This window comes from Salmo salar, chromosome 26 (assembly GCF_965601325.2).
Source record: "Salmo salar chromosome 26, fSalSal1, whole genome shotgun sequence".
Classification (NCBI taxonomy): Eukaryota; Metazoa; Chordata; class Actinopteri; order Salmoniformes; family Salmonidae; genus Salmo; species Salmo salar.
In genome coordinates, this window is record NC_138316.1 from 26930162 (window position 1) to 26956820 (window position 26659).

Genomic DNA, 26659 nt, shown 5'->3' on the forward strand with positions numbered 1-26659 from the left:
ATTTTTAAGCCTTTGAATGGGATATGGTAGTAGGTGCCACATGCACCGGTTTGTGTCAAGAACTGCAACGCTGCTGGGTTTTTCACCCTCAACAGTTTCCTGCGTGTATGAAGAATGGTCCACCACCCAATGAACATCCAGCCAACTTAACAACTGTGGGAAGCATTGGAGTCAACATGGGCCAGCATCTCTGTGGAACGCTTTCGACACCATGTAGAGTCCATGCCCCCCCCCCCCCCCCCAACTCAATATTAGGAAGGTGTTCTTAATGTTTGGTCTACTCAGTGAATACTATAACATATATTTAATTTGTCATTCACTCTGTGCTCCCATAAAGCATTTTTATTTATTTTGAAAGTTGTGTATCAAAACTAGGCTCTAAAACAACCTACCCCTCCTGTAGCCAGTCATTCCTCCCGGCATGCGGAACCATCCACCAGGCCAGGAAAGGCAAGCATGCCTACCTGGACAAAGCACTGGCAGCCTTTGATAAAAGGGAGCTATTTACACAGTTTAAAGGCCGTGAACCAATCACCCAAAAGGAAAAATGTGCCATGTGCTTCACTTCAAAAGAGCTAATCCAACCACCACACACAGAGAGAAAGCCTCTGCTCAATCCGTGCTCCACTGTCTGCACACATTGACTTCAAGATGCAAATGGGTGGATTTGAAATACAGCCTCTGTGGGTTCTGCTTGACTACTTTAATGTTGTATCTATGCTGGGGATTATTCTCTCTACAGCAGAAAGACCTGTGCTTGAATGGCAGAGCCCTCAAAGTAGCTCCTGCTGCTTTCAATGGCCTCCCAAACGAGATTAGAGCCATGGTTGCCCTCAGTCCCAATCCCCTGCATTTTGATGGTGCGTAACCAGCCTGTGTGCCACTGGCAGTCTGTATTGACAGAGGGTCAACCACATTTATTTTTGATTTTAGAAAAAGTGAGAGATCAAAACAGAATAACAGAAAAGTTATCACAAAAAAATAATCACATTTCTGATTATGTTTATTGAACACAAAATAATGGAGTTTCTGTACATTAGTTTCTTCTCATGATGCTTGGCAATCATCCTTAAATCAGCCTAAGAACAGCTCAATGAAAAGAATAAACAGCAGACAAGCTTGAGCCCCTGGTCGTCAGACTACTAATGAATGTTGGACTATTTTTATGTTAATGACATTTGTGGTGAAAAACAAAGCACTTTGAAGATCTTTCATACCAAATTTGCCCGTTAGGATACTGAAAGAAATAGAAAAGTATACTTTTACAGTACATAGAAAACACTAACAGCTACACAACCCAGTGAACCACTAATAAATCATGAATTAAACCCAACGGAATAAATAAGAGAGATGAACACTCCCTTTGAGTTTCCCCATCTACTTTTTAATGAGTGTATTTTGAAACGACTCAGACTGTCAGTGAGTTTGATATGGAAAATACAGACAAAGTATGTAACTAAGCATAACAGAAACGACAGGTAGCCTAAGATAGGTCAGTGGGGACACAACAGGGATAGTTTGAACAACAGGAATCAGGTGCTTTACTGTGAAATTATTGCTAGGTCAATTATTTGCTCTCCTGATTCCACAGCATGCTGGTTTACCCTCTGAATGCATTCAAGCTGATGCTACTGACAAACCTATCTTCAGCACCTGTCTACTGGCCATTCTAAAACAACATCACAGTGGGTGTGTGAGAGACTATTCATTCAGTCCAGGGCTGGTGTGTGTCACGCAGTGGATAGATGAATACCAACAGGTCATGTGTCTAGCAGGCCTGCCACCCCCAAGGGTACACCTCTGACTGGGGTCCTCTCCTTTGGCACGCCTCGCCCGTGGGGATGGGGACTCTGCTGCTGGTGCCTAGGAGCTCTTCTTATGCCTGCTGCAGAGAGGTGGTCGTGGGGAGCGGCTCCCAGGTCTAGAGCCAGAGGGGGTGTGGGGGGGTTTGTGGGCCTCTGCCTTCCCTGGACCGGCCACTGGTTTGGGAGCTGGCTCCACTGGGGAAGAGGTTGGGCGGGTCTCGCTCTTGTCCTGTGGGCTGAGACGATTTGCACTCGACTGCCTGGAGAGTTTGCCACCTGTACGGGACTGCAAAGATAAGATACTCACATTCATCTCACACAAGGCCAACACAACAGGTTCACCTCTACAGAACAACATCTACTGGATCTGTCACTACCTCGGCTCACCTTCTAGGTAAATCTGTCACCATCTAGTGGTGAGTGAACATCAACAGCACCAACATGATGGCCAAAAAGCATTAAAAACGCCCACACTAGTAGAAATCCACTTTTTGGAGCTGAAAGACAATTGCCAAAGCTTCCTCATGGTGTTGCACAACGATTGAAGTCAATAATTCATTGTTTTAGGTCAAAGTATAATATATTTGGGCTTGAGGTGACAAACCCAAATTGCCCACTTCGTGCAAATTCGTGCCAATGACTTGTCTTTTCCTATGAAATGACATGCACATTCTTTTAGCCTATATTTCGTTTCAGGGCTGGGTTTTAGTTGAATGGTACCACCCACCAGCATGGCATTGTTTATTAATCATAAACACCTGCAAAGTTTGCGAGTTCCGACTGAGCTGAGAAATATAATAGATAATTTATGGAAGACGCCTAAACTGGAGGTAACAATAGATGACAAGTCAAAGTAACTCGTTCCCCTATCCATCTGTGGCGAAGTATCCCTACATTAGGGATGGGCAACTGGTGGCCCGCGGTTTGAAGGCCCTCGGAACGGTAGAATACACAATTTACAATTTTGCAATTTGGTTGTGCATCAGCAGATTATTTTTCTTGTTATGTCAGTCAGTAACCACGTTTCCATCCACAGTTTTTATGCGAGTTAAGTCATATTGTATAGAAATAAATCATTAGGGCCCTCCTGAGTGGCACAGAGGTCCAAGGCACTGCATTGCAATGTTGCGGCATCACTACTGGGGTTCTACTTGTCTCATTGCGCTCTTCGACTCCTTGTGGTGGGCCGGGCACCTGCAGGCTGACTTCAGTCGTCAGTTGAACGGTTTTTCCTCCGACACATTGGTACAGCTAGCTTCCGTGTTAAGCGAGCAGGTGTTAAGAAGCGCGGTTTGGCGGGTCATGTTTCGGAGGACGCATGACTTGACCTTCGCTTCCCAAGCCCGTTGGGGAGTTCCAACGATGAGACAAGATCAAAATTGGGGAGACAAAAAAACAAAAAATATCAAGCCAGCTGTGATGAAAAGAGGAGGTTTCAGTGCAATTTTATAAATGCTGACAGATAATTTATTCGTTCGACCTGATGAGATCTTTTTGTTTTCGTAAAATGTATTATTCGAGAAATGGCGGCCCGTATGCACAAATATTGATATAACCATTATATCGAAATCAATTTGGATTCACCCGATGATATGGTGTGTGTAGTCCTCCCATTACGACTCGGGAAACCTTGCAGTTTATTAGGCTACATGATGATCAATGCTTGATTGCCATTTGAAAAAGAAAAATATTATCCATAATAATATCATCATGTAGACTTGACAGTATTTTTTTTTTTATACTAGATAGTATTTTAGTTGTCTCTTGGTGTCTTTACTATATATAAAAGTGTTATTATATTTGTATTTAATGTAATATCTTATGTTGTTTTTGTCTATTATTGTTCTGTACTTTGTCATGCATTTCATTTTTATGTGGACCCCAGGAAGAGTAGCTGCTGCATGTGCAGTAGTTAATAGGGATCCTAATAAACTAAATCTAGACAACTCTGTTCCTGCACTGTACCTGCGAGCTGTTGGCTTGAGCGCAGGTGCCAAGCCCAGAGTAGGCACATTTGCTATTTAACGCAACAGTTTTGTGACAAAAGTATTGGTAGAGTTGGAAATGAGATGGAAACACAAACTTTGGATTTTTATTCGGTACATAAAAACGAATGAAAAAATATATTTTGTGAGTACTATGTCATCATTTATCTGAAACGAGTCCATTTGATGGAAACATACCACCACTGGTAAAATGTGCATATTTTCTTTATACGGATTCTAGAATATTGACCTGAAAATCTTTCTCCAATTGCTAGTGATAGTCAGTCAATTAGCCCATGTCAGCAAAAAAAAAAAAAAAACCCGTAATTGCTAAGTTAGCTTAGCGGCCAGCGGTCTCACTTAGATATCATATTAAAAACTGCAAACATTTCTCTCCACCCTACGGCAAAATGTGTACAATAGCAGGAAATTATCTGTAAAAGAGCTAATCTTTCTCTCCGCCCCATGGCAAAATGAGTAGAATTGCATGAAATTAGTTATAAAATTGCAAAATCTTCTCTCCACTCCATGGCAAAATGTGCTTAATTTAAGCAAACTTGCTTTATGGATGCGAGTACGCAAACCCGCGAGCAACTGCGGCCCCTCATGATGAGTTCAGATTCTTTGTGGTCCACACCCTCAAAGTTGCCCATCCCTGCCCTACATGCTTATGACAAATCCAGCTCCAGAACCAGACATAGCCTAGCTGGCTAATCTTTTGAACAACAGATAACATTAGCTAGCTAGATAAAGTTAGCATGCTAGCTAGCTACATTGACAGCCATCAGAACCCTGCTTGTTGTTTTTCTCCACTCCATGTGGAAATCACCACAATGTTCCCACCTCCAATTCATGAATATGTATTAGCAGCCTATGTTATTCTTCGGAGGTGGAACCTAAACGACAATTTCCGCTACAAGACAGGAATTACATCAAAATAGGGGTGGCATTGCCCGCTGGTGGGGGCCATTAAAACTAAAAGCATTTTCTTTAACAAATCAACCCATTTTGAATCAGATCTTATACATTCCAGGCTGTTTTGTGAAGACAAATAGAGATTTAGCTTGGCTTAATATAAAATACATGAATCAATGGCCCATGTGACAAATTCAAACCATTTTTGCACGATGAAAAGTTGTAATCATCTTTATTGCATCAATATCAGAAAAAAAATGATTGTCTAAACTGTCAAAAATATCTAATGGTAGCCTAATTCCCAGTGTTGTGAGAAGAGGACTTTGCAGACAGACTGCTAAACGACTGACCTGTGAAGTGGGGGGACTGAGTGAGTTGCAGACCTTCACAGCAGAGCTGTTGGTTTTCAGTCCATTGGACGATGAGGAAGCAACCTTCTTCTTCTTCTGTCTCTACAGTGGATTACAGAGATATCGGGGGGATGGGGGGGGGGTTGTTGAACAACCCTAAATATTGTAGAGAGCCTGAACCGCTGGGTGATAACTCCCATGCTTTAAGTATAGCTATGCAACAGAGAGCTAGTCTTTAGTCAAAAACAAGATCATTACCACATAAGCTAATTGAGGTGGAAGTGGAAGGGAAACGGACAATCATATACCAGTGTGTAACTGAAACAGCTCACTTGCCAAGAAGGCTAATTTTAAACCAGAGCTTGAGTCATGGTGGGTTTAGTGAAATAGGTTATTTTGAACCTAACACCGATGAAGTGGCAGGTCATGAGGAGTCTCATGGCGTGACTGAGTTGTGTGTACAGTATGTGTGGTAACTTTGCATACTACAGTACCTGTTTGGTGGGGGTGGTGGGTTTGCTGCTGCTACTGTCTGTGTCTCCCTCATAGCTGTGCTCAGCAATGTTCCTGCATGCTGAGGCCACCCTGGGCTCTGGCCTTACCTGGTCCTCCAGCCTGGCCCCACCCTCCATCCCTGCCCTGTTCTCAGGCCTAACCCTAGGTTCCAGTGTTACTGTATGCTCTGATCCTGCCCCGTCCTCCAGCGTTGCCCTGGGCTCCAGAGTCAGGCTGTCCTGGGAGCAGCTGAGAGAGAGCTCGTTCAGCACGTCACTGACCACCTCGCTCGCCTCCTCACTCTCCGCCTCCTGCGGGTCATCCCGGAACAGACGCATCATCTCCAGCACGTTGGTGGGTGTGGCCAGAGTGTTGGTGTCACCCTGTAAGACACAGTACCACTACCTAATGTTAGACCCACTCTAAAGGGTTAATATCACCACACTGCTATAAACCCATACACCAGGCTGTGAGATACCAATTCCCAACCCTGTCATGCAGCAATACCAGAGAGTCCTTCCTGTACTCATTATTGTTAATGTGAAATGTAGCTGGGTGGATCAGCCCCTTACCGTGATCCAGGGGTTATCCAGCAGCTCATTGGCTGTGATGCGATGGGCGGGATCAACTTTCAGGAGGCAACTCAACACTTTCTTGGCTGGTGAGATAAAAATGTGACAGTCAGTACGCTATGTTAAAGTCATGTAATAATAAACCTTGTAAGAAGGACCTATCAGCTCAACCTGGATGTGGTCAAGTACCATGTGTCCTTAGAGTTCCATATCACCAGAGATGTTACAAACAGAAGTCAGAGAGGTTGAGAAGCAGTACTACTGTATGTCACCTGCATCACTGATAGAATCCCAGACGGGTCCGTCAAAGTGGAGTTCTCCCTTCTTGATCATCTCAAAGAGTCTTTCCTCAGAGGTGGCGATGAATGGAGGTTCCCCACACAACCTACAGGGAGGCAGTCCTGTCAGTCACAACGGCTTCGGGGAGACAGCCCTGTCAGTCACAACGCCTACGGGGAGACAGCCCTGTCAGTCACAACGGCTTCGGGGAGACAGCCCTGTCAGTCACAACGCCTACGGGGAGACAGCCCTGTCAGTCACAACGGCTACGGGGAGACAGCCCTGTCAGTCACAACGGCTTCGGGGAGACAGCCCTGTCAGTCACAACGGCTACGGGGAGACAGCCCTGTCAGTCACAACGGCTACGGGGAGACAGCCCTGTCAGTCACAACGGCTTCGGGGAGACAGCCCTGTCAGTCACAACGGCTTCGGGGAGACAGCCCTGTCAGTCACAACGGCTTCGGGGAGACAGCCCTGTCAGTCACAACGGCTTCGGGGAGACAGCCCTGTCAGTCACAACGGCTTCGGGGAGACAGCCCTGTCAGTCACAACGGCTTCGGGGAGACAGCCCTGTCAGTCACAACGGCTTCGGGGAGACAGCCCTGTCAGTCACACAGCCTACGGGGAGACAGCCCTGTCAGTCACAACGGCTACGGGGAGACAGCCCTGTCAGTCACACAGCCTACGGGGAGACAGCCCTGTCAGTCACAACGGCTTCGGGGAGACAGCCCTGTCAGTCACAACGGCTTCGGGGAGACAGCCCTGACAGTCACACAGCCTACGGGGAGACAGCCCTGACAGTCACACCGCCTACGGGGAGACAGCCCTGTCAGTCACAACGGCTTCGGGGAGACAGCCCTGTCAGTCACACAGCCTACGGGGAGACAGCCCTGTCAGTCACACAGCCTACGGGGAGACAGCCCTGTCAGTCACACAGCCTACGGGGAGACAGCGCTGTCAGTCACACCGCCTACGGGGAGACAGCCCTGTCAGTCACACAGCCCTGTCAGTCACACAGGCCTCTAAAACTATACTACTAGTTGATTGGTCACTGGGCTAACTGTACATAGTATAGAAAAAGCTGCTACAGTGAGAGGGAGAGACACAGACAGACCAGAAAGACAGGCAGTGATAAAGGAGGGATGGGTGGGTGGGTGCATTGCTTACAGCATGTACATGATGACCCCAATACTCCACACATCACACTGCTGACTGTACTCATGAGCATTGATCACCTCAGGAGCTGAAACAGAGAGGAGAGGACTGGTTTTAACAGGACTACTCTAATATGATGTGATCTTTGTGTGTAGGAGCTGAGCGTGTCAGTCTTACCCATGTAGATAGGAGTCCCACAGGTGGCTTTCAGCATGTTCTCACTGCCAACACCCCCCTTCTTCACTGACAACCCAAAGTCTGTCACCTGGGAAGAGAGAGGTCCGACAGCAGACACTGATACACACGCAGGTCTACAGCATGTATCTATCTCATATCAAATCCTTTCTTGTTGGTGTTATTTATCAGACAAAACAAGGTTTACTTGAAGAGCAGCAATAACTGGGCCTCTCTATGTTAGATTAATAACACATACGAGCTGTACATGCTGTATGGTCTCATGTAGTAAATAATGGCAGGCAGGAGAAATACTATAAACTAACTATCAAAATAAAGAAAGTCGTACACTCCATCTATAAACTCCCAGTAATTTCAATTAGTGCAACCAATGACAATAGTGAGGGGTGTATCATAATGATTAAGTTAATGAGAAATACAGCAGGAGAGAATATCCTGGAGAGATGACCTCCTCCTTACAGATAAAAGCCTTTTATACCGTGCCAGAACAACGCTGTCTTTCAGCAGTGTGTGTGTGTGTGATTTATGCTGCCGCCCTGCCTTGTTTGAGCCCGCGCTCCAGGTATCTGCTTTAGCCTGTGCTCCGTCAATGCACACAACATGCTGGGCCCAGGCGGTAATTTGTCTTAAAAGATGCTCTTGATTCACCCTTCTGTACGGCGTGATATAAAGGGGAACCAAAAGGGGGTCTGTCATAATGAGGTAGCATTTAAAACCATTTAGGGGGAGAGTGGGAGAGAAAAAAACACATCAGGAGCCTGCCCTTAAGTCCCTACAGAGACTGGCTGGATGAGAAACGGCAGTGAAAGTCTTCCAGTTTGTGTTGCCGTCTCACCTTGATATTGATCATGTCATTATCAACACCATGATGATAACTCTTCACTAGAATGTTCTCCAGTTTCAGGTCTCGGTGAACTATGTCTGAAATACAAAAAAGAAACACCACCTTTACTATGAGAAGAACCAACCATAATGGCTTTCAAAAGGTCTTTAGCAGAGAGGACAAGTATGATGGTTAAAAGCAGTTAAAGGCTAAATCTACAATGAGTAATTGTCCCCCACAATGAAATCGGGGAAGGGACTGTGGATCAGTCTCAGTCCGTCCGTACGCCATCTCAGACAGTACTGCATGATTTTGTCTAAACTTGGGTGAATGATGTGTCTTACCGTAGAGATCCGGCATTTACAAAATGGCACTGATTGGCTCAAGGCGGGAGCTATAGTAATTAACTGAAATGGGTGAGTCATACCAGAGAGGAAGAGGCGAAGCGAGAGGGATAAGTGGACCCAAAATCTGTCTTCTCCAACAGGTGGCGTTTAAAAAATATATATATATGAAAAATTGCTCACAAAGTAAGGAGTTTTTGTATGGAGGTCAATTGTTTTATTTCACCTTTATTTCACCAGGTAGGCCAGTTGAGAACAAGTTCTCAGTTACAACTGCGGCCTGGCCAAGATGAAGCAAAGCAATGCGACACAAACAACAGAGTTACACATGGGATAAACAAACATACAGTCAATAACGCAATAGAGAAATCTATACACAGTGTGTGCAAATGTAATAAGATTAGGGAGGTAAGGCAATAAATAGGCCATAGTGGCGAAATAATTACAATTTAGCAATTCAACACTGGAGTGATAGATGTGCAGAAGATGAATGTGCAAGTAGAGATACTGGGGTGCAAAGAAGCAAAAATAAATAACAATAAGGGGATGAGGTAGTTGGGTGGGCTATTTACAGATGGGCTGTGTACAGGTGCAATGATCGATAAGCTGTTCTTACAGCTGATGCTTAAAGTTAGTGAGGGAAATAATTTTTTTTGCAATTCGTGTCAAATTTGGTGACAAAAAATTGAATGGCGTTTTTGCTATGTGTGGCATATTTGATCTAATAGAAGTTTTATGAGTGCACTGATATAAGTAGGACACATGACATCCCTGCAGCATTCGTGAGGAACGACATGTTTAGTGCTGCCTTGTTTTCAACAGGTGACATCTCCACAACCTTAATCATGGATGTCATCGAGCATCGAGCATTCCAGCATCCCAACTGAGCCACTGGGCCTTCCCTGTGGCTCAGTTGGTAGAGCATGGTGTTTGCAACGTCAGCATGGTGTGTGTGCAACGCCAGGGTTGTGGGTTCGATTCCCACAGGGGGGCCAGTACAAAAAAATAATAAAAAAATAATGAAAATGCATGAAATGAAATGTATGCATTCACTACTCTAAGTCGCTCTGGATAAGAGTGTCTGCTAAATGACTCAATTGTAAATGGAATGAGTTTGATTCACTGAGAAAGAGAGGGGTTCTGCCCCAGCTGAAGTCCCAGAGATTGTGACAAAAACAGCTACTTTATCCTCAGGAAAACCATGAGCGTCTTGCTAAATTCAAGCAATCCCTATGACAAATCTCTAGATATCAGCCTTCTTTTAAAAATGGTGAGCCACAAAGTATCAGTGGTCATTAAAGGAGATGTGCAGAATGGAGCAGAGGATTCGGAGACGTTTGAGAGAGTTATAAAGGTTAGATTAGATGCTGCTGCTAGATTGACTTGAAGGGATGGAAAATAAAGTGTCTCTGCACACATTCGTTTTTGAGAAGTTCTCTCCCCTGGAGTCTTAAAGTTCAACTCTGTTAAAGTGATTTTGTGAGAGGGGCGGAGCATGCTGACCTCTAATATATTGTTTCCTCTGCTCTAATGTTCATGTAGATTGAGCTCAGGACTAAATAAAAAGACTCCGGGGTGTACAACAGTGGATGAACCTCTATATTTATATAGTAACAACAGTATGGTGAAGAACTAATAGTACAATGAACAAATGGTTCACAAAATTCATAGTAATATTCCATGGGACCAAATCGTGCTGTGCAAAATAAATGTATCATATCAATGTCTTTACTAAACAATTTGTCATATTTCCATTTCAAGAAGTAATGAATGTGCATGCTGCACATATCGTTAAAGGACAATTCCTCCACTTTTTTACCTCATATTCATCATCTCCAGCACCAAACCATTGTCTACATATCTGAACACAGCGCGTTTATATTTCTTTCTACAAAACATAGTGGCGCACCGTTTTCATATATGCACACACTGCTATTGAGCTGGAGACAATGAAAATGTGGTTGAAAAGTGGTGGAATTGCCCTTTAAGGCCACTACCTGTGACGGTCACTGCTAACCTTTAGCACCACATCCCCACTGGTATCATTAGTTTCCATAGAAGTGCGGCACGACAGCGCAGAGGGACTCTTAGTGTGAAAACACACCTATTAATTTGTATTCCTCCCCAGCTTGTTGTAAATGAGTCATTAGCCCCATGTAATGGCGTCTCATTGCCAAGCAACGTCCTAAATTACCTCTAACTAGAGATTTCACCATCAGGAGGGGGGAAAAACAGCATCTTCAAATAAACCCCTCAGACTCAATTAAAAGGGCTACCATTTTTGCCTGCCAGTTGTTCATTATTATGTCATTATTAGAATAAGCCAGGTTCTATAATGACTGGGAGCCATAACATGGTATCATCTCCCTGATTATCACACGTCAATGAGGCCAAAGCAATTTGACTCATTTGAGTACGATGTGACCGTGATATCACCAATTTGAACATTGTCCCCGCACACAATTTACTCATACAACACATTGTCTGTAGTGTTTGCATTAATGTTGGAATGATTTAATCAGTGCACCTAGATTAGTTAGGTATGTTTCATAAAGGTCAAAGAAGGCATAGTCTGATATTCTGCCTCTTACCCTTCCTTTATTGTTGCTTGAAATAAAGTTTCACAGTGTAAAATGTTCAAATGTAGAGCCTTGTAACGGTGTGAAATCTATAACTTTAGTCAGTCATATTACCCTTCTTATGCAGGTAGACGATGGCCTCAGCCAGGCTGTAGATGATGTGCCTGGTCTCCTCCTCTGTGAAGCGTGTGTTCTTCTGAAGGAGCTCCTTCAGCTCCCCTCCCTCACACAGCTCAGTAACCAGATACATCCTCTGGACACAAAGCACAGCACATAGACTGATAATGGCCCCCACAAATAGATCTGACCGGCCTCGCTCTCATTCATGGTGCTTACGCAATCGTCTGCACGCACACTACTGAGATATTGACTCCATTACTTCTAAGAAAGCATCCCTTACCTTTTGTGTTTCAAAGACTTCCTCCAGATGTATTATGTGTGCATGGTTCACACGTTTCAGGATGCTCACTTCCCGTTCCAACAGTTTGACACCTGAACTTCCAGCCTGCATGGAGGGAAGAAGCTGAGTGAGTGCACTGAGGTGTGGGGCTGTTCTAGTAGCCATTAGACTGACTTTAGACTGACTTTAGAGTGTCTCTTTTCACCACGGCCCATGGGAAAAACTAATGCACTCACCTTCTCTTTGTTCACCTTCTTAATAGCCCATTTCTTCCTTGTCTCGTTGTGGGTGGCTTCACAGACGACACCAAAGCTACCTTGACCTAATTTCCTCCCAAATGAGTATATTTGCTATGGGGATAACAGAGGAACCATTAACAGAAAGGCAACTCACGTCTGCTCTGTCAACTCAGTAAAACCATTCACAAGGAAACGTACCCTCAGCTTATGGGCTTGTTTGAGTATACGAGCTCGGGTTTATTTCCCTGCTTCTATTGCAACATTATCTCAAGACCTGAATCCTAAAGTGGACCTTAATTTTCGAGCACTCAAATAAGGAAAGTTTGCCCGTCTCTGGAGTTGCAGAATATAGTATTTCTAATCAAGTTACAAATGATTAAGTTGCTGCCGCAGTTCATTCAATCTCAGGTCTAATTAACTTGATCATTATCTCTGCGCATGCAAGGCTGAGCACTGCCTGCTGCAGATTTGGCAAAGAGAGCATCCGAAGCCCCGAGAGAGGGGGTGGAATCCGGAGCAAACTGGTGCAGATGGAGGCAGTATAGAGGTCAGCCGGGGAGGGGTAGAGGGTGGTACTAGTGCCCCAGGGTGGTGGGGGGAAATTGGGAATAAACACGGATGTGGTCTCTACCTACCTGGAGGTCAGCCTCATCCTCCATACGGGTGTGGGGCACCTTCCTCTCTGCACTGGTCACACGGGCAGTGTTCCACTGAGAAGCCATTTTCATGCCAGCTCCACAAACATCTGCTGGTGTCATCTACAGATGAGGAGCTTTATAGCTGGGTGAAGCGCGCACACACACACAACACAACTCAGGGAAGGAATGGAATGCAGACTGAGATTACTCCTTCTGGGTGCATCCAGGCATACAGTCTAATCACACTACAGCTAACAATCATACAACAATGTACATTTTTACAGGATTATTTCAGTAGAGAAATAGGATTTTGCTCAGTTGATGTCCAACTGTTGTTTAACATCATTATTAGGACTGTGACAGTCATGGAATTTTGGGTGACGGTTATTGGTCAGCCAAATGATTGTGGTCACCGTTCCAATAGTGTTCTCCTGCTCTCCTGACTGCATGTGTTGCCATGCTGCTGCTGCAGGGAGGGGGGCATTGCCTGGGCAACCAAAGACTTGCTTGCTACAACTCTTTGCTTGTTTCAGTAAGGAGCAACAAAGTTTCATCACATTGTTAAGAATCCATGTTACCGCAGAAACCGACACAACCGCACGAATGCCCGGCCGCCCCGTCTTCAATCAGCTGTTTGTGCCACACACAAAAAAAAGTATCAAATAAACATAAACGGTTATTTTATTTAAAATGACAATCTTCATCCATAACTGTTGGTTATGCAGTAATTGTGCCAGCCCTAATCACTATATAGGTCAGGGATGGGCAACTCCTGTCCTCTGGGGCCGGAGTCTGACGTGACGTCTGCTGGTTCTCTTTTGTCTAGCACTTAATTGCACACCAGAGCACACAGATACACCTGGGCAGTTTAACTCACATGACCTTAGGAGCCAGTCAGTTGGAGGGCGCCTCAGTAGGAGGCCTGACACTGTCACTGTGGTGACAGCTCTGCTACTTAAGGTAACTCAGATTCTTTCTCCCCCACTGTTTAGACCAGAGCAAGCTGCCGCAACACAGAACCCCAAAATGCTAAAGAGCACCTGGCAGCTTTTTTTTATTAAGAGGATTAAAGTTGGGAAATGCTTAGGTGAGACACTTGACATTGAGAAAAGTAAAGGGTTCATTCTGTTTCCCCCTTATAGTACGCAATAAGATGCCTATTCAGACTTTTCATTTCAAATGATAGCATTCTAATAAGTTATAGAAGTGAGTTACTGTGGTGTACAATAATAGGCCTACTCTTTTTATCCATCCCAGGTAAAAGTAATATTATTATGAATCCCCTAATTAGTCATACTATGACACAACTGTAAAAATTGATTATTCCCAAAGTAACTTTTGATAATAGTAACAATTATCTTCTTTGTTAAATCACAGAACCATAGATATATTTCCTCCTGTCAAACGACAGTGTAAATTAGTGTTTAAGATAAACTACTTAGAAATGGAGACACCATCTCCAGCGTTCAAATTGGCACACTTTGCCTACCTTTGTCTATTCACCATTGGTTTCTGACCAAACCGGTGTCGGAAGACGGGTTCATATTATTAACACTAAGCACAATTTACTTCGCTTGAAAAATGCTCTCCAAAGCCAAATTAAATGTAAAGCAATTATCAAGTGACTGGGAGCGTTGGAGTGGATCCGCCACACGGACACCAATTAATTATTAACAGGGAAGCGGTGTCTTTAACCTCTTCACTCTGACGCATTATCTTATCCCTGACAGGGCTCTCATAACAGGCCTGTCTCTCCCATTACCAACTGTCTATTTGCTAGTCAAAACCATTGTGACAGCCTCTGGAAATCCCAATCACCTCAATCACAGCTCATTTGTGGGAGAGGGAGGCATGTGATGAGTGTATCACAGGGAGGGACCGGCATCTTGCCTTAGGGAGGGTGTGCCCGCCTGACAGCCCGCCCAGTGGGGAGGAAATGAGATATCAGGGTCAGGTCAGGGAGACGTCTAACCTTAAAATGGGTCACTACAGATCCACAGGTCTTGGATTGCTTTAAGCCTGAGGGGCCTTACAGTACTATCACATTCTTGGTTTAGCCAATCTCCCAATCATGTTTGAGTGATCTGCTAATAGTCTCATGAGAAGGATATTACTGTAATGGATTCTAAAAGAAACCTTACATGAGTGATATGTCAGCTTTCAGACTGATTGAACACAATGTACTGTACAGACTGGCTAAATTGAGAACATGCGTTAGATCTATCAGTAAGAGCTGCCATAACGGCTCCATAAAAGATAGGCCCACATATAATTGAATTTGATTGTAAGCATTTCCAAAATATCAGAATTACTGCGCTTGCTGTGGAATTGAGAATCTGAACAAACCATATACATGTATTACTCAGTACTAAAGCCTCTAATGGGGTAGTCAAGCCTGCGAATATTGCTTTAACCATAGGGCTTGACGGACATTAATTAAAATGTGAATTAGCATGACGAATCGTATAGACAGAAGAGGCACGACTGCACTCAAAACTAATCAACAGCTCATTGAAACACTATTGGCACTTATGAAGCACCAAATTACATATTTAGACGCAAAAAAAGATGGGTTAGACAAACTACATCTTTGCGTTAGCAGCTGCCTTCCTTCAATGAATCAGCGCCAGCAAAAGTGCCATGTATTGCATAGGCCTAGCATGTATGTGAATGACAAGGCAACGCAGACTGTACTTACCAACCTGGAGCAGCCTCAAAGTGTTCCATGTTTACTCCTTCTCACAGCCCATCACACCTGAACACAAAAGATAGGCTTATGCTGTTATAATACACACATTTAATCATCACTGATTTATTTTACACTGTTATAATACACATTTAATCATCACTGATTTATTTTACACTGTTATAATACACATTTAATCATCACTGATTTATTTTACACGTCAAATAACTTTCATGTTTCTAAGTTTATTCGCCACGTACACAGGATACAACAGGTGTAAAACAGTACAGTGAAATTCTTACCTTAAGAGCTCTTTACCAACAATGCAGTGATAATAATATTATAGATAATAAAATGTACAAATTTAAATCACACAAGAACTACGATGAGTTAAAGAAACACGAGAATGCAAGTATATACACTGTTCAGTGCAAGTACCTTTTTCAATGTGCAGGTGTACTGGAATGGTTGAGGTGGGTTTATACATAAAAAGTGACTGGTAGTAGGAATATATAAATACTTATGGTAATATACATGTAAACAGGAGTAATAAAGATGCAATAGCAAAGAGCACATATTACAAGCTAGCCTATTAGAAATGGGGTTTTGAATGAGGGAAACAAACTTCTTACATCATTTCTGATGTGATTGATATCCTGCTTTGCGTGTACCTTTTTACTAGTGTACCAGCCTAACAGACTGAATAGAGGTTGATCTCCACAACCTTCTAAAAACAGAATCATCATAGGCTTGGTTCACACACAGCGATACAGTAGAATATATTAACATGTAGGCTATCCTACCAGACAGGAACCATATGCTTCCTCATGCTCACCAGATCTCAGTAGAAAGTAATTATGGCAGATAGAATGTCAATCGATCCCTCTGCTTTTTCAATCCTCTCAAACATAACTGTCAGAACCCCATTAGAGTTTATTTACTAATTGTTTGTGGATGGAAATGGACATTGTTTCCCTTGACTGCAAGGGAGTAGCAGTGTTTCAGCTTGGAATGCAAATAAAAAATGTGACATTGGAATGATGCCTGGACACACAAAGATAATTCTGGACCAGATAGAGGTCTCCTCTATCTCGCTCCCCACCCCCTCCATCTCTTTCTTCGACATGCACTGCCATCTCACTTTCATGGTCTGTGTGGCAACAGAAAGGTGTAGGCCTAAATAAAATCTATAGTTTTGATTCTTCCACAATTATGACACTGTAATAAACAAGATATTGGTCCTCCAAAAAAATGCCAGGTTTGCAGTTAGGCTACTAATCATTTTCATTCAGATGAAAGAGGAGCAGTGCCTGAACTGTCTGCCCATTTGCTATATAATCATTAGCCTAAATGTTTTCTTCTATAGGTGTAAATATGCTAAATAATGATGTTTGTTGAAGGTGAAAGTAGAGCTCAAAAAGTAGGCAGACTATGAACAGGTGCTGCTTTGTAACCACACCACAGCTAATTAAAACCTTGGACACACACACACAAAATGTGTGTATGCAATTAAAATGTAGACAGCAATCTTCCTTCCTTCAGCCAAAATATTTCATTCTTCTCATCTGCAACTTAATTATTTATTGACAGCTGGCTTTGATGACAAATGATAAACTTCACAGTACTAATGAAGCATGGAATTACATTACCTGATGAGGGAAGGCTTTGCATGTCTAGAATGACAATACTGAGGCAGTCTAGTTCACTAAATTATGGGATGAATAACATTATATAGACAGATTTAACTGATTGATGTGCAAAATCACATGTTCTATATCAATGCCATGAGACTGTCAAACTAAGGACATTTTAGGTTAATAAAAAAAGAATAGTCTTGTCTAGGCCACAAGCTCTCCATGGTTACAATTGACTTCCTCTAAAAAGGTATGCCTTTGTGCAGTACAGTATCTGTGCTGAGTGTCGAGTGTGTTTGTTGAGAACTGTGACTAGCGGAGCAATCAGTCTGAACTGACAGAACCATGGACCTGTCTTTGCCAAGCTGAACATTCAGACATTCAATATCTGCTTAAAATCGTATCCATCATACTGAATTACCTGACAGCTTCAATTGATGGGCACTTGAAAGAAATGTAAGGTGCCTTTAGTTCCTCCCCTCTGCTGCAGTATGTAGCACACCGTAAACAAGCCACTTAGTGGGCCCTCCATTAATTCCTTTTGTCTTCTCAGGTCATGTCTGATACAGTGCCTTCAGAAACTATTCACACCCCTTGACTTATTCCACATTTTGTTGTGTTACAGGCTGAATTCAAAATTGATTCAATAGATTTTTTTTCCTCTTTCACCCATCTCACACACACACACACACACACACACACACACACACAATACCCCATAATGACAAAGTGAAAACATGTTTTTAGAAATTTTTGCTAATTTATTGAAAATGAAATATCTTATTTACCTAAGTACAGTATATACACCCCTGAGTCAATTCATGTTAGAATTACCTTTGACAGCGATTACAGCTGTGAGTCTTTCTGAGTAAGTCTAAGAGCGTTGCACACCTGGATTGTACTATATTTGCCCATTATTCTTTTCAACATTCTTCAAGCTCTGTCAAATTGGTCGTTGATCATTGCTAGACAGCCATTTTCAAGTCTTGCCTTAGATTTTAAAGCAGATTTAAGTGAAAACTAAAATCGGGACACTCGGAATTATTCACAGTATTCTTGGTAAACAACTCCAGTGTAGATTTGTCCTTTTGTTTTAGGTTATTGTCCTGCTGAAAGGTGAATTAATCTACCAGCGTCGAGTGGAAAGCTGACTGAACCAGGTTTTCCTCTAGGATTTTGCCGATGCTTAGCTCCATTCTGTTTATTTTTTATCCTGAAAAACTCATTCAGTCCTTAACGATTACAAGCATACCCATAACATGATACAGCCACCACTATACTTGAAAATATGGAGAGTGGTACTTAGTAATGTATTGTATTTGCCCGACACATAACACTTTGTATTAAGGGGAAAAAGTTAAAATGTGGAAAAGCAATTAACAGTATTACTTCAGTGCCTTATTGCAAACAGGATGCATGTATTGGAATATTTTTTTTTCTCTGTAAAGGCTTCATTTTTTTCAATCTGTCAATTACGTTAGTATTGTGGAGTAACTACAATGTTGTTGATCCATCCTCAGTTCTCTCCTATCACAGCCATTAAGCTTTGTAACCAGTGTGAATTACATCATGACATTCAGGGGTCTCCAAAAAATAGTATGGGCCTAATAATAAAGACATCACTTAAACTGTAAAAATGAATTATCTTTTAAATGTGTCATGAACACAACCAGTCATGGTATTTTAATCTGATTGTCAAAACAAATAACTTCAAAAAGTAGGCTGCCTGTGCATGTTTGTCCACTCCAAAATAATTCCAGCATTAAAACTGCATGTATACTCATGCCATTTGATGAATGGAAATAGACATCTCTTACAAACCAAACAGTGTGCCTAATGACATTCAGCGATTGCCATTGATTAGGCCTACATTAAATGATGCGTCTTGCTGACAAATTTACCTTTTTTGTAGCCTGAAAAGTCGGGACACCTGAAATGGGGCCGAAACTGTCCCAGGGAAAACGGGATGGTCACCCTAACACACAACTTACTAGAATATGTTACAATGTGTACAGTGGGGGGAAAAAAGTATTTGATCCCCTGCTGATTTTGTACGTTTGCCCACTGACAAAGAAAGGATCAATCTATAATTTTAATGGTAGGTTTATTTGAACAGTGAGAGACAGAATAACAACAAAAATATCCAGAAAAACACATGTCATAAATGTTATAAATTGATTTGCATTTTAATGAGGGAAATAAGTATTTGACCCCCTCTCAATCAGAAAGATTTCTAGCTCCCAGGTGTCTTTTATACAGGTAACGAGCTGAGATTAGGAGCACACTCTTAAAGGGAGTGCTCCTAATCTCAGTTTGTTACCTGTATAAAAGACACCTGTTCACAGAAGCAATCAATCAATCAATCAGATTCCAAACTCTCCACCATGGCCAAGACCAAAGAGCTCTCCAAGGATGTCAGGGACAAGATTGTAGACCTACACAAGGCTGGAATGGGCTATAAGACCATCGGCAAGCAGCTTGGTGAGAAGGTGACAACATTTGGTGCGATTATTCGCAAATGGAAGAAACACAAAAGAACTGTTAATCTCCCTCGGCCTGGGGCTCCATGCAAGATCTCACCTCGTGGAGTTGCAATGATCATGAGAACGGTGAGGAATCAGCCCAGAACTACACGGGAGGATCTTGTCAATGATCAAGGCAGCTGGGACCATAGTCACCAAGAAAACAATTGGTAACACACTACGCCGTGAAGGACTGAAATCCTGCAGAGCCCGCAAGGTCCCCCTGCTCAAGAATACATATACATGCCCGTCTGAAGTTTGCCAATGAACATCTGAATGACTCAGAGGACAACTGGGTGAAAGTGTTGTGGTCGGATGAGACCAAAATGGAGCTCTTTGACATCAACTCAACTCGCTGTGTTTGGAGGAGGAGGAATGCTGCCTATGACCCCAAGAACACCATCTCCACCGTCAAACATGGAGGTGGAAACATTATGCTTTGGGGGTGTTTTTCCGCTAAGGGGACAGGACAACTTCACCGCATCAAAGGGATGATAGACGGGGCCATGTACCGTCAAACCTTGGGTGAGAACCTCCTTCCCTCAGCCAGGGCATTGAAAATGGGTCGTGGATGGGTATTCCAGCATGACAATGACCCAAAACACACAGCCAAGGCAACAAAGGAGTGGCTCAAGAAGAAGCACATTAAGGTCCTGGAGTGGCCTAGCCAGTCTCCAGACCTTAATACCATAGAAAATCTGGAGGGAGCTGAACGTTCGAGTTGCCAAACGTCAGCCTCGAAACCTTAATGACTTGGAGAAGATCTGCAAAGAGGAGTGGGACAAAATCCCTCCTGAAATGTGTGCAAACCTGGTGGCCAACTACAAGAAACATCTGACCTCTGTGATTGCCAACAAGGATTTTGCCACCAAGTACTAAGTTATGTTTTGCAGAGGGGTCAAACACTTATTTCCCTCATTAAAATGCAAATCATTTGATAACATTTCTGACATGTGTTTTTCTGGATTTTTTTGTTGTTATTCTGTCTCTCACTGTTCAAATAAACCTACTATTAAAATTATAGACTGATAATTTCTTTGTAAGTCGGCAAACGTACAAAATCAGCAGGGGATCAAATACTTTTTTTCCCCCCACTGTATTACCATGAAATTCAAAGAAGCCTACCAGTAGCCAGTGATGTAGTGGTAAAAATAATGTGGGTAAACTGACTGCCGGGCAAGGTATTCAACAACAACAAAAAAGTTATACTGCCTATACAATGCATTTTTATGAAAAATGTGGGTAAACAATGTCTAATTACATTTACCCTCCACTAGGACCACACCACTGCTGGTAGCCTAGCCTCTATGCCGAGGCAATTTTACACACATGAATATACGCAGGTAGCCTACATTCAATATAATACATGAGTTGAATCAAAACATGTTTTACACCCTAGTTCATGATTTAAATGTAAAACATTTTTTTTTTTTTTTAATCACTGACTTGCCTAGTTAAATACAGGTTAAGAACAAACTCTTATTTACAATAACGGCCTTTACCGGCCAAACACACACGACCCTAGGCAAATTATGAGCCGCCCTATGGGACTCCCAATCACAGCCGGTTGTGATACAACCTGGATTTGAACCAGGGTGTCTTGAGTGACGGCTCAAGCACACTTAGACCGCTGTGCCACTCGGGAACCCCAGTTAATGCTTGGAGTCTTCACAGATTGTGTGACATAAAACACCACCTTTCTTTCCTTACATTAATGACAGTTTTATTTGTCATTATTAAGCATTTAAAACAATTGAATTAGAACATTGAAGCCTGTATAGAATCATGAATCTTGGAGATCTCTGAAAATGCACTGTAAGTATGCCTATGTAACATTTCATTATGTTTCACCGTGAAGACAGTTGTAGGCCTATGCCCTTGCAAAATTGAATGTTTCTAACTGAACTCTTCTAACAGAGTCACCTTACAGGCCTACTGTCATTAACGTATAGCCAGCCTTTTTGTTGGCTAGATTGGATGCGCATTTGTGTCTAGCTGTAGGCTAGTGATATTGTCGACCATCAGCTGTTCCAGGAAAGAAAATAAATATTGATAGAAAATAAGAAAAGCTAAATAAATGGTCAACTACTTTTGGCCACGGATGGTACGGAGAAAACCAGTACTCACGCGGACCTGAAAAACAACACAATAAGCGCTCTAAACAGCTGACTGATAAAAGCAAACAATGATAAATCTATGGAAAGATCTTATGCATTGGAATAAAGGCATAGGTCATTTATTAAATCAAGGACGCATTGGAAAACAAATGGCGAAAATTTGGAAGCACCAAGGAAAATCTATGCGTAAAGGAGCTCAGCTAAGGCCGAAATACAGCAGTACTGAGTGGACAGTGCCAAGCACAGAAATATATTGGTTTAAACCATGACAGAGAGGTGGGGGTGTTTGTTTCATTTGGAAGCTTTTATTTTAATATTTACCACTGTAAAACAGATTTGACAAATAGGAGAACGCTTGAATTTGTATTATTTAGAGACCCCCCCCCAAAAATTTGATTTGCACCTTGTCTGTAACTGTTTTAAAGTCACCATTGGCCTCAAGGTGAGATCCCTGAGCTGTTTCCATCTTCTCCGGCAACCGAGTTAGGAAGGATGCCTGTATCTTTGTAGCGACTGGGTGTATTGATACACCATCCAAAGTGTAATTAATAACTTCTACCAATCGGTACCCCTTCTTTGAAAGGTATTGGAAAACCTGCCTGGTCTTTGTGGTTGAATCTGTGTTTGAAATTCCCTGCTCGACTGAAGAACCTTATATATAATTGTGTATGTGTGGGGTACAGAGATGAGATAGTCATTCTAAAATCATGTTGAGCACTATTATTGCACACACACATTGTCCATGCAACTTATTATGTGACTTAAATAATTTAGGCTTGCCATAACAAAGGGGTGGAATACTTATTGATACAATATATTTCAGCTTTCCATTTTTTATTAATTTGTAAAAATAAAAAAAAAATTTAAAAAAAGATTACACTTTGCCATTATAGGGTATTGTGTGTAGGCCAGTGACAAACAACTGTACGTGTCCAGAGGCCAGTGGCACATGCTTTACTCAGGGGAACCTAAAAATCTATTTGCCTTGCATGCACAGAGGACTCTACACATTGCTAGGAGATAAGGCTCAACAAATTCAAAAGCAATTCTTAATGGTTTAATCACAATATTGTCTAACTTCTGTATAACACTAGCCCAAGCAATAGGAACCAAAGAAGGCATCTTGAAAAGGATATATTCCACAGATTCTCAAATGACATCTCAAAGAGAAACATCTCAGAATGTAAACACTGCAAAGGAATCTTAGCAAAACACCAACTAGGCCTAATAGCTAAGCTAAAACTTCAGTCATTCATTATTTTTAAGCATGAAAATATGCCAGAAGGCCTCAAACTATCCATGCAATAGGAATCAAAGGACGACAACAAAGTAGAAATTAATTAGTTAGCTTTCTGAAGACTTCGGGAGGGATATACTCACCTGCAAGGATGGTGATCTTATCAAAGGGTGTCTGATATCATGTTGGTGCATTTCATAAACCATACATTAGAAGAACTAGGCTATGTGCTGTAGTGTGTAACAGACAGTCCTCTACTGGACTTAACTTGTTATATTGGACTGTTTTGTAGTCAAAGCAAATCGGACAACGCTATCCAGGTCTATCATTATCACTGTATGTGTTGTGGTATCCCAGGAGGTCTACCCCGGGGGATGGTAATAGAGGGAAGTTACGTGAGGCGACATTGGCTCCCTCTGCTGGGAATACGGGAGCTGAGCACCCCGACACGGACAGCTCCAAGTGGAGGTAATTAGGGGAAAATGCCAACCAGCCGTGGAGGCCAAATAAAAGGAGCACTGTGGCACACCGCGAGAGAGAATGGGGAGAGGCCGACAGCGAGCAGAAGTAGAGAAGGACTGAGCCAAACCTAAGTGATTTTCTTTGTTATGTTTATTTTCTGTCTTAATAAAGTTGTTTTTGCGGACTAAAACCTCCCTGTCTCTGTGTCAATCTCTGCATGCTCAACCCAACACCCCACGGTTTACCACATATGGTGGAGAATACGGGCATCTCAGTAGCTTTGGGTGCCGTGGGGTCGAGCGTACGGAGATTACCATGGAGGAGCTGGTGGCTCAGTTCATCCTCAGCCAGCAGAAGCAACAGGCTCTCCAGGAGCAAGCACTGGAGGAGCAGCATCAACAAAACCGCAGACTGGTAGCGGAGGCAGCCCAGTTGAAGGTTGGGAGGGCTCAGGAGTCTGGCCCGAATCAGTTTCTGGTTCAGTTAAGGGAGGAAGATGATATGGAGTCGTATTTGTGCACCGTCGAGAGGACGGCACAGAGGGAAGGATGGCCCAAGCCCCAGTGGGCCAGCCTGTTGGCACCCTACCTCTCGGGGAAGGCCCAGAAGACCTACTTTGATTTGAACGCTGACCAAGCTAAGAATTATGAGGGACTCAAAACGGGAGATCCTGAGCCATTATGGGTTCAATCTCACACGCCGTGCACAACTGGTCCATGACTGGGCCTTTGACCCCACCATTTCCCCCCGTGCTCAGATGATCGACCTGATGCGTCTGACCAAGGGCTGGCTACTGACAGAAGTACCGTCCCTCCTGATGCTCGACAGCTCGTCCTGGATAAATACCTTCGGGCCCTGCCATACGAGATGAAGAAGACGGTGAGCATGCAGAACCCCCAGAGCCTGGAAGAATTGCTGACCACGGTGGAAATTCACCAGAACACCCAGGACCTGCTGAGAGGGGCCCAAGCGGAGAGCGGAGACGCGGCGAGGGGACGAACAACACAAAGAGAGGCGAGGGGCTGAAGGGAGTCCGGATGGAACCAGCCGAGGCTGTGAATCGGGAGGGTGACCCAAACCGACGATGTCGGCGGCTGATGGACCCAGATCAGAGACGCTGCTATGAGTGCGTTGAGCCGGAGCACCTCGCATGGAGCTCTCCCGGCCGGGAGGAGGCCATGCCCTCCGCATCCCCCAGCTCTGGGGTAACCCGGATGGGCGAGTTACGTCACCTCCTGTTGGGCACTCACCGAGACAGCCCCTCCGATGGTTCCTGTACGAATCGATGGCATCGACAACAGCGCTCTGCTGGACTCCGGCAGCATGGTGACCCTGGCCCACCCTGTCACGTCCTGACCCTAGTAAGATGTAATTTTCTATAGTAGTGTAGGGCAGGGTGTGACAGGGGGTGTTTTTGGTTTATCTACGTTTTCTATTTCTATGTTTAGGTTCTAGTTTGTCTTTCTATGTTGGGATTGTTTGGGGTTGATCTCTAATTGGAGGCAGCTGATCCTCATTGCCTCTGATTAGAGATCATATTTAAGTAGGGGTTTTTCTCATTGTGGTTTGTGGGTTATTGTCTTTTGAGTAGTGTGTTGTCCTCTCTGCGTCACGGTTTGTTGTTTTGTATTTTCAAGTATTTCAGTGTATTGCATTCAGTTTCACTTTTAATAAATATGTGGAACTACGAACACACTGCATCTTGGTCCGCTCCTTTGAACAGCCGTGACACACCCACAGTGGCTCACATGAGAGGGGAAGGAGGAACCGGGGGACGAGGAGGTGACAGTGTCCTGTGTAAATCAAAATCACATTTATTTATAAAGCCCTTACATCAGCTGATTTCTCAAAGTGCTGTACAGAAACCCAGCATAAAACCCCAAACAGCAAGCAATGCAGGTGTAGAAGCACGGTGGCTAGGAAAAACTCCCTAGAAAGGCCAGAACCTAGGAAGAAACCTAGAGAGGAACCAGGCTATGAGGGGTGGCCAGTCCTCTTCTGGCTGTGCCGGGTGGAGATTACATGGCCAAGATGTTCAAATCTTCATAGATGACCAGCAGGGTCAAATAATAATAATCACAGTGGTTGTCGAGGGTGCAACGGGTCAGCACCTCAGGAGTAAATGTCAGTTGGCTTTTCATAGCCGATCATTGAGAGTATCTCTACTGCTCCTGCTGTCTCTAGAGAGTTGAAAACAGCAGGTCTGGGACAGGTAGCATGTCCGGTGAACAGGTCAGGGTTCCATAGCCGCAGGCAGAACAGTTGAAACTGGTACAGCAGCACAGCCAGGTGGACTGGGGACAGCAAGGAGTCATCAGGCCAGGTAGTCCTGAGGCATGGTCCTAGGGCTCAGGTCCTCCGAGAGAGAGAAAGAAATAATGAATTAGAGAGAGCATACTTAAATTCACACAGGACACCGTATAAGACAGGAGAAATACTCCAGATATAACAGACTGACCCTAGCCCCTCTGTGTCCACAGGGACACGAAGAGGTACCCAACGGTGCCAGTGAGGATAACCACCCCAAGGGAGTGCCAGATGCGCGTAGGAGCTGTTCCTAACCTACTCGTGTCCATTCTCCTCGGTCGAGACTGCACTCTCTTTCAGGCACTGAGGAGGAGGGACCTGGGGAGGCGCGCACGGGAGGTAGGAAGAAAAGGAAAAAGGATGGTGGCCTGTGCAACACAACCCCCGCCACGAGAGGTGTCCACTGGGCCCGAGTCGAACCCGGAGGAGGGAGATGACCCCGCTCCGGCAAGCGAGCAACCATGCGAGGAAGACCTCAGGCTCCCCTTTATGGAGGTGGAGGCCCTAGACGGACCTCCCTACACGGGAATCCTCACGGGTCAGTTCAGGACGGCCCAGGTAGAAGACCCCAATCTCCAGAACGCTAGGGGCCAGGTGATTGCAGTGGATGGCGTACTGTTACCTGGGGTAAGTGATTGGCGCTACCCCCACTTTGCAATCAAGCATCATTTATTGTATCAGGTAGTAAAGCATAAATGGGGAGACAAAAGACTTACTCATACCCAGCCAGTACGTTAGGACTGTGTGCAGCTTTCCCACATGCACCTGCTTGGGGAACACCTGGGTTTGGAGAAAACCAGGGAGCGGTTCGGGAACCGGTTCCACTGGCCCGGAGTCAAGCGCGCCGTGGACATAGTTGCCCTGAGTGCCAGATCACAGCTCCGAGGGTGCATTATAGAAACCCTTTGGTTCTCTTGCCC

The 26659-nt window shown here is 43.8% G+C and overlaps 1 protein-coding gene across 4 annotated transcripts in view; it reads right to left on the reverse strand.

The window, feature by feature from the left end:
- Positions 1–985: 985 nt before the first annotated feature.
- The window catches only part of stk33 (serine/threonine kinase 33), a 41065-nt gene continuing 15391 nt past the window's right edge, over positions 986–26659 (reverse strand). Inside the window, exons 2-14 of one of the 4 annotated variants that reach the window (XM_045708663.2) lie at positions 15473–15529; positions 12772–12894; positions 12134–12247; positions 11898–12002; positions 11612–11750; positions 8587–8672; positions 7734–7821; positions 7569–7644; positions 6395–6507; positions 6123–6208; positions 5550–5933; positions 5056–5157; positions 986–2081 (exon numbers count right to left, since the gene is read on the reverse strand). In XM_045708663.2, the coding sequence (XP_045564619.2) occupies positions 1761–2081; positions 5056–5157; positions 5550–5933; positions 6123–6208; positions 6395–6507; positions 7569–7644; positions 7734–7821; positions 8587–8672; positions 11612–11750; positions 11898–12002; positions 12134–12247; positions 12772–12894 (1737 nt within the window). In that variant the 5' untranslated portion in view covers positions 15473–15529 and the 3' untranslated portion in view covers positions 986–1760. Of the gene's footprint in view, positions 2092–5055; positions 5158–5549; positions 5934–6122; positions 6209–6394; positions 6508–7568; positions 7645–7733; positions 7822–8586; positions 8673–11611; positions 11751–11897; positions 12003–12133; positions 12248–12771; positions 12949–15472; positions 15530–26659 lie in introns of all 4 variants that reach the window. The other 3 variants (XM_014176020.3, XM_014176015.3, XM_045708662.2) reach the window with 3 other exon arrangements.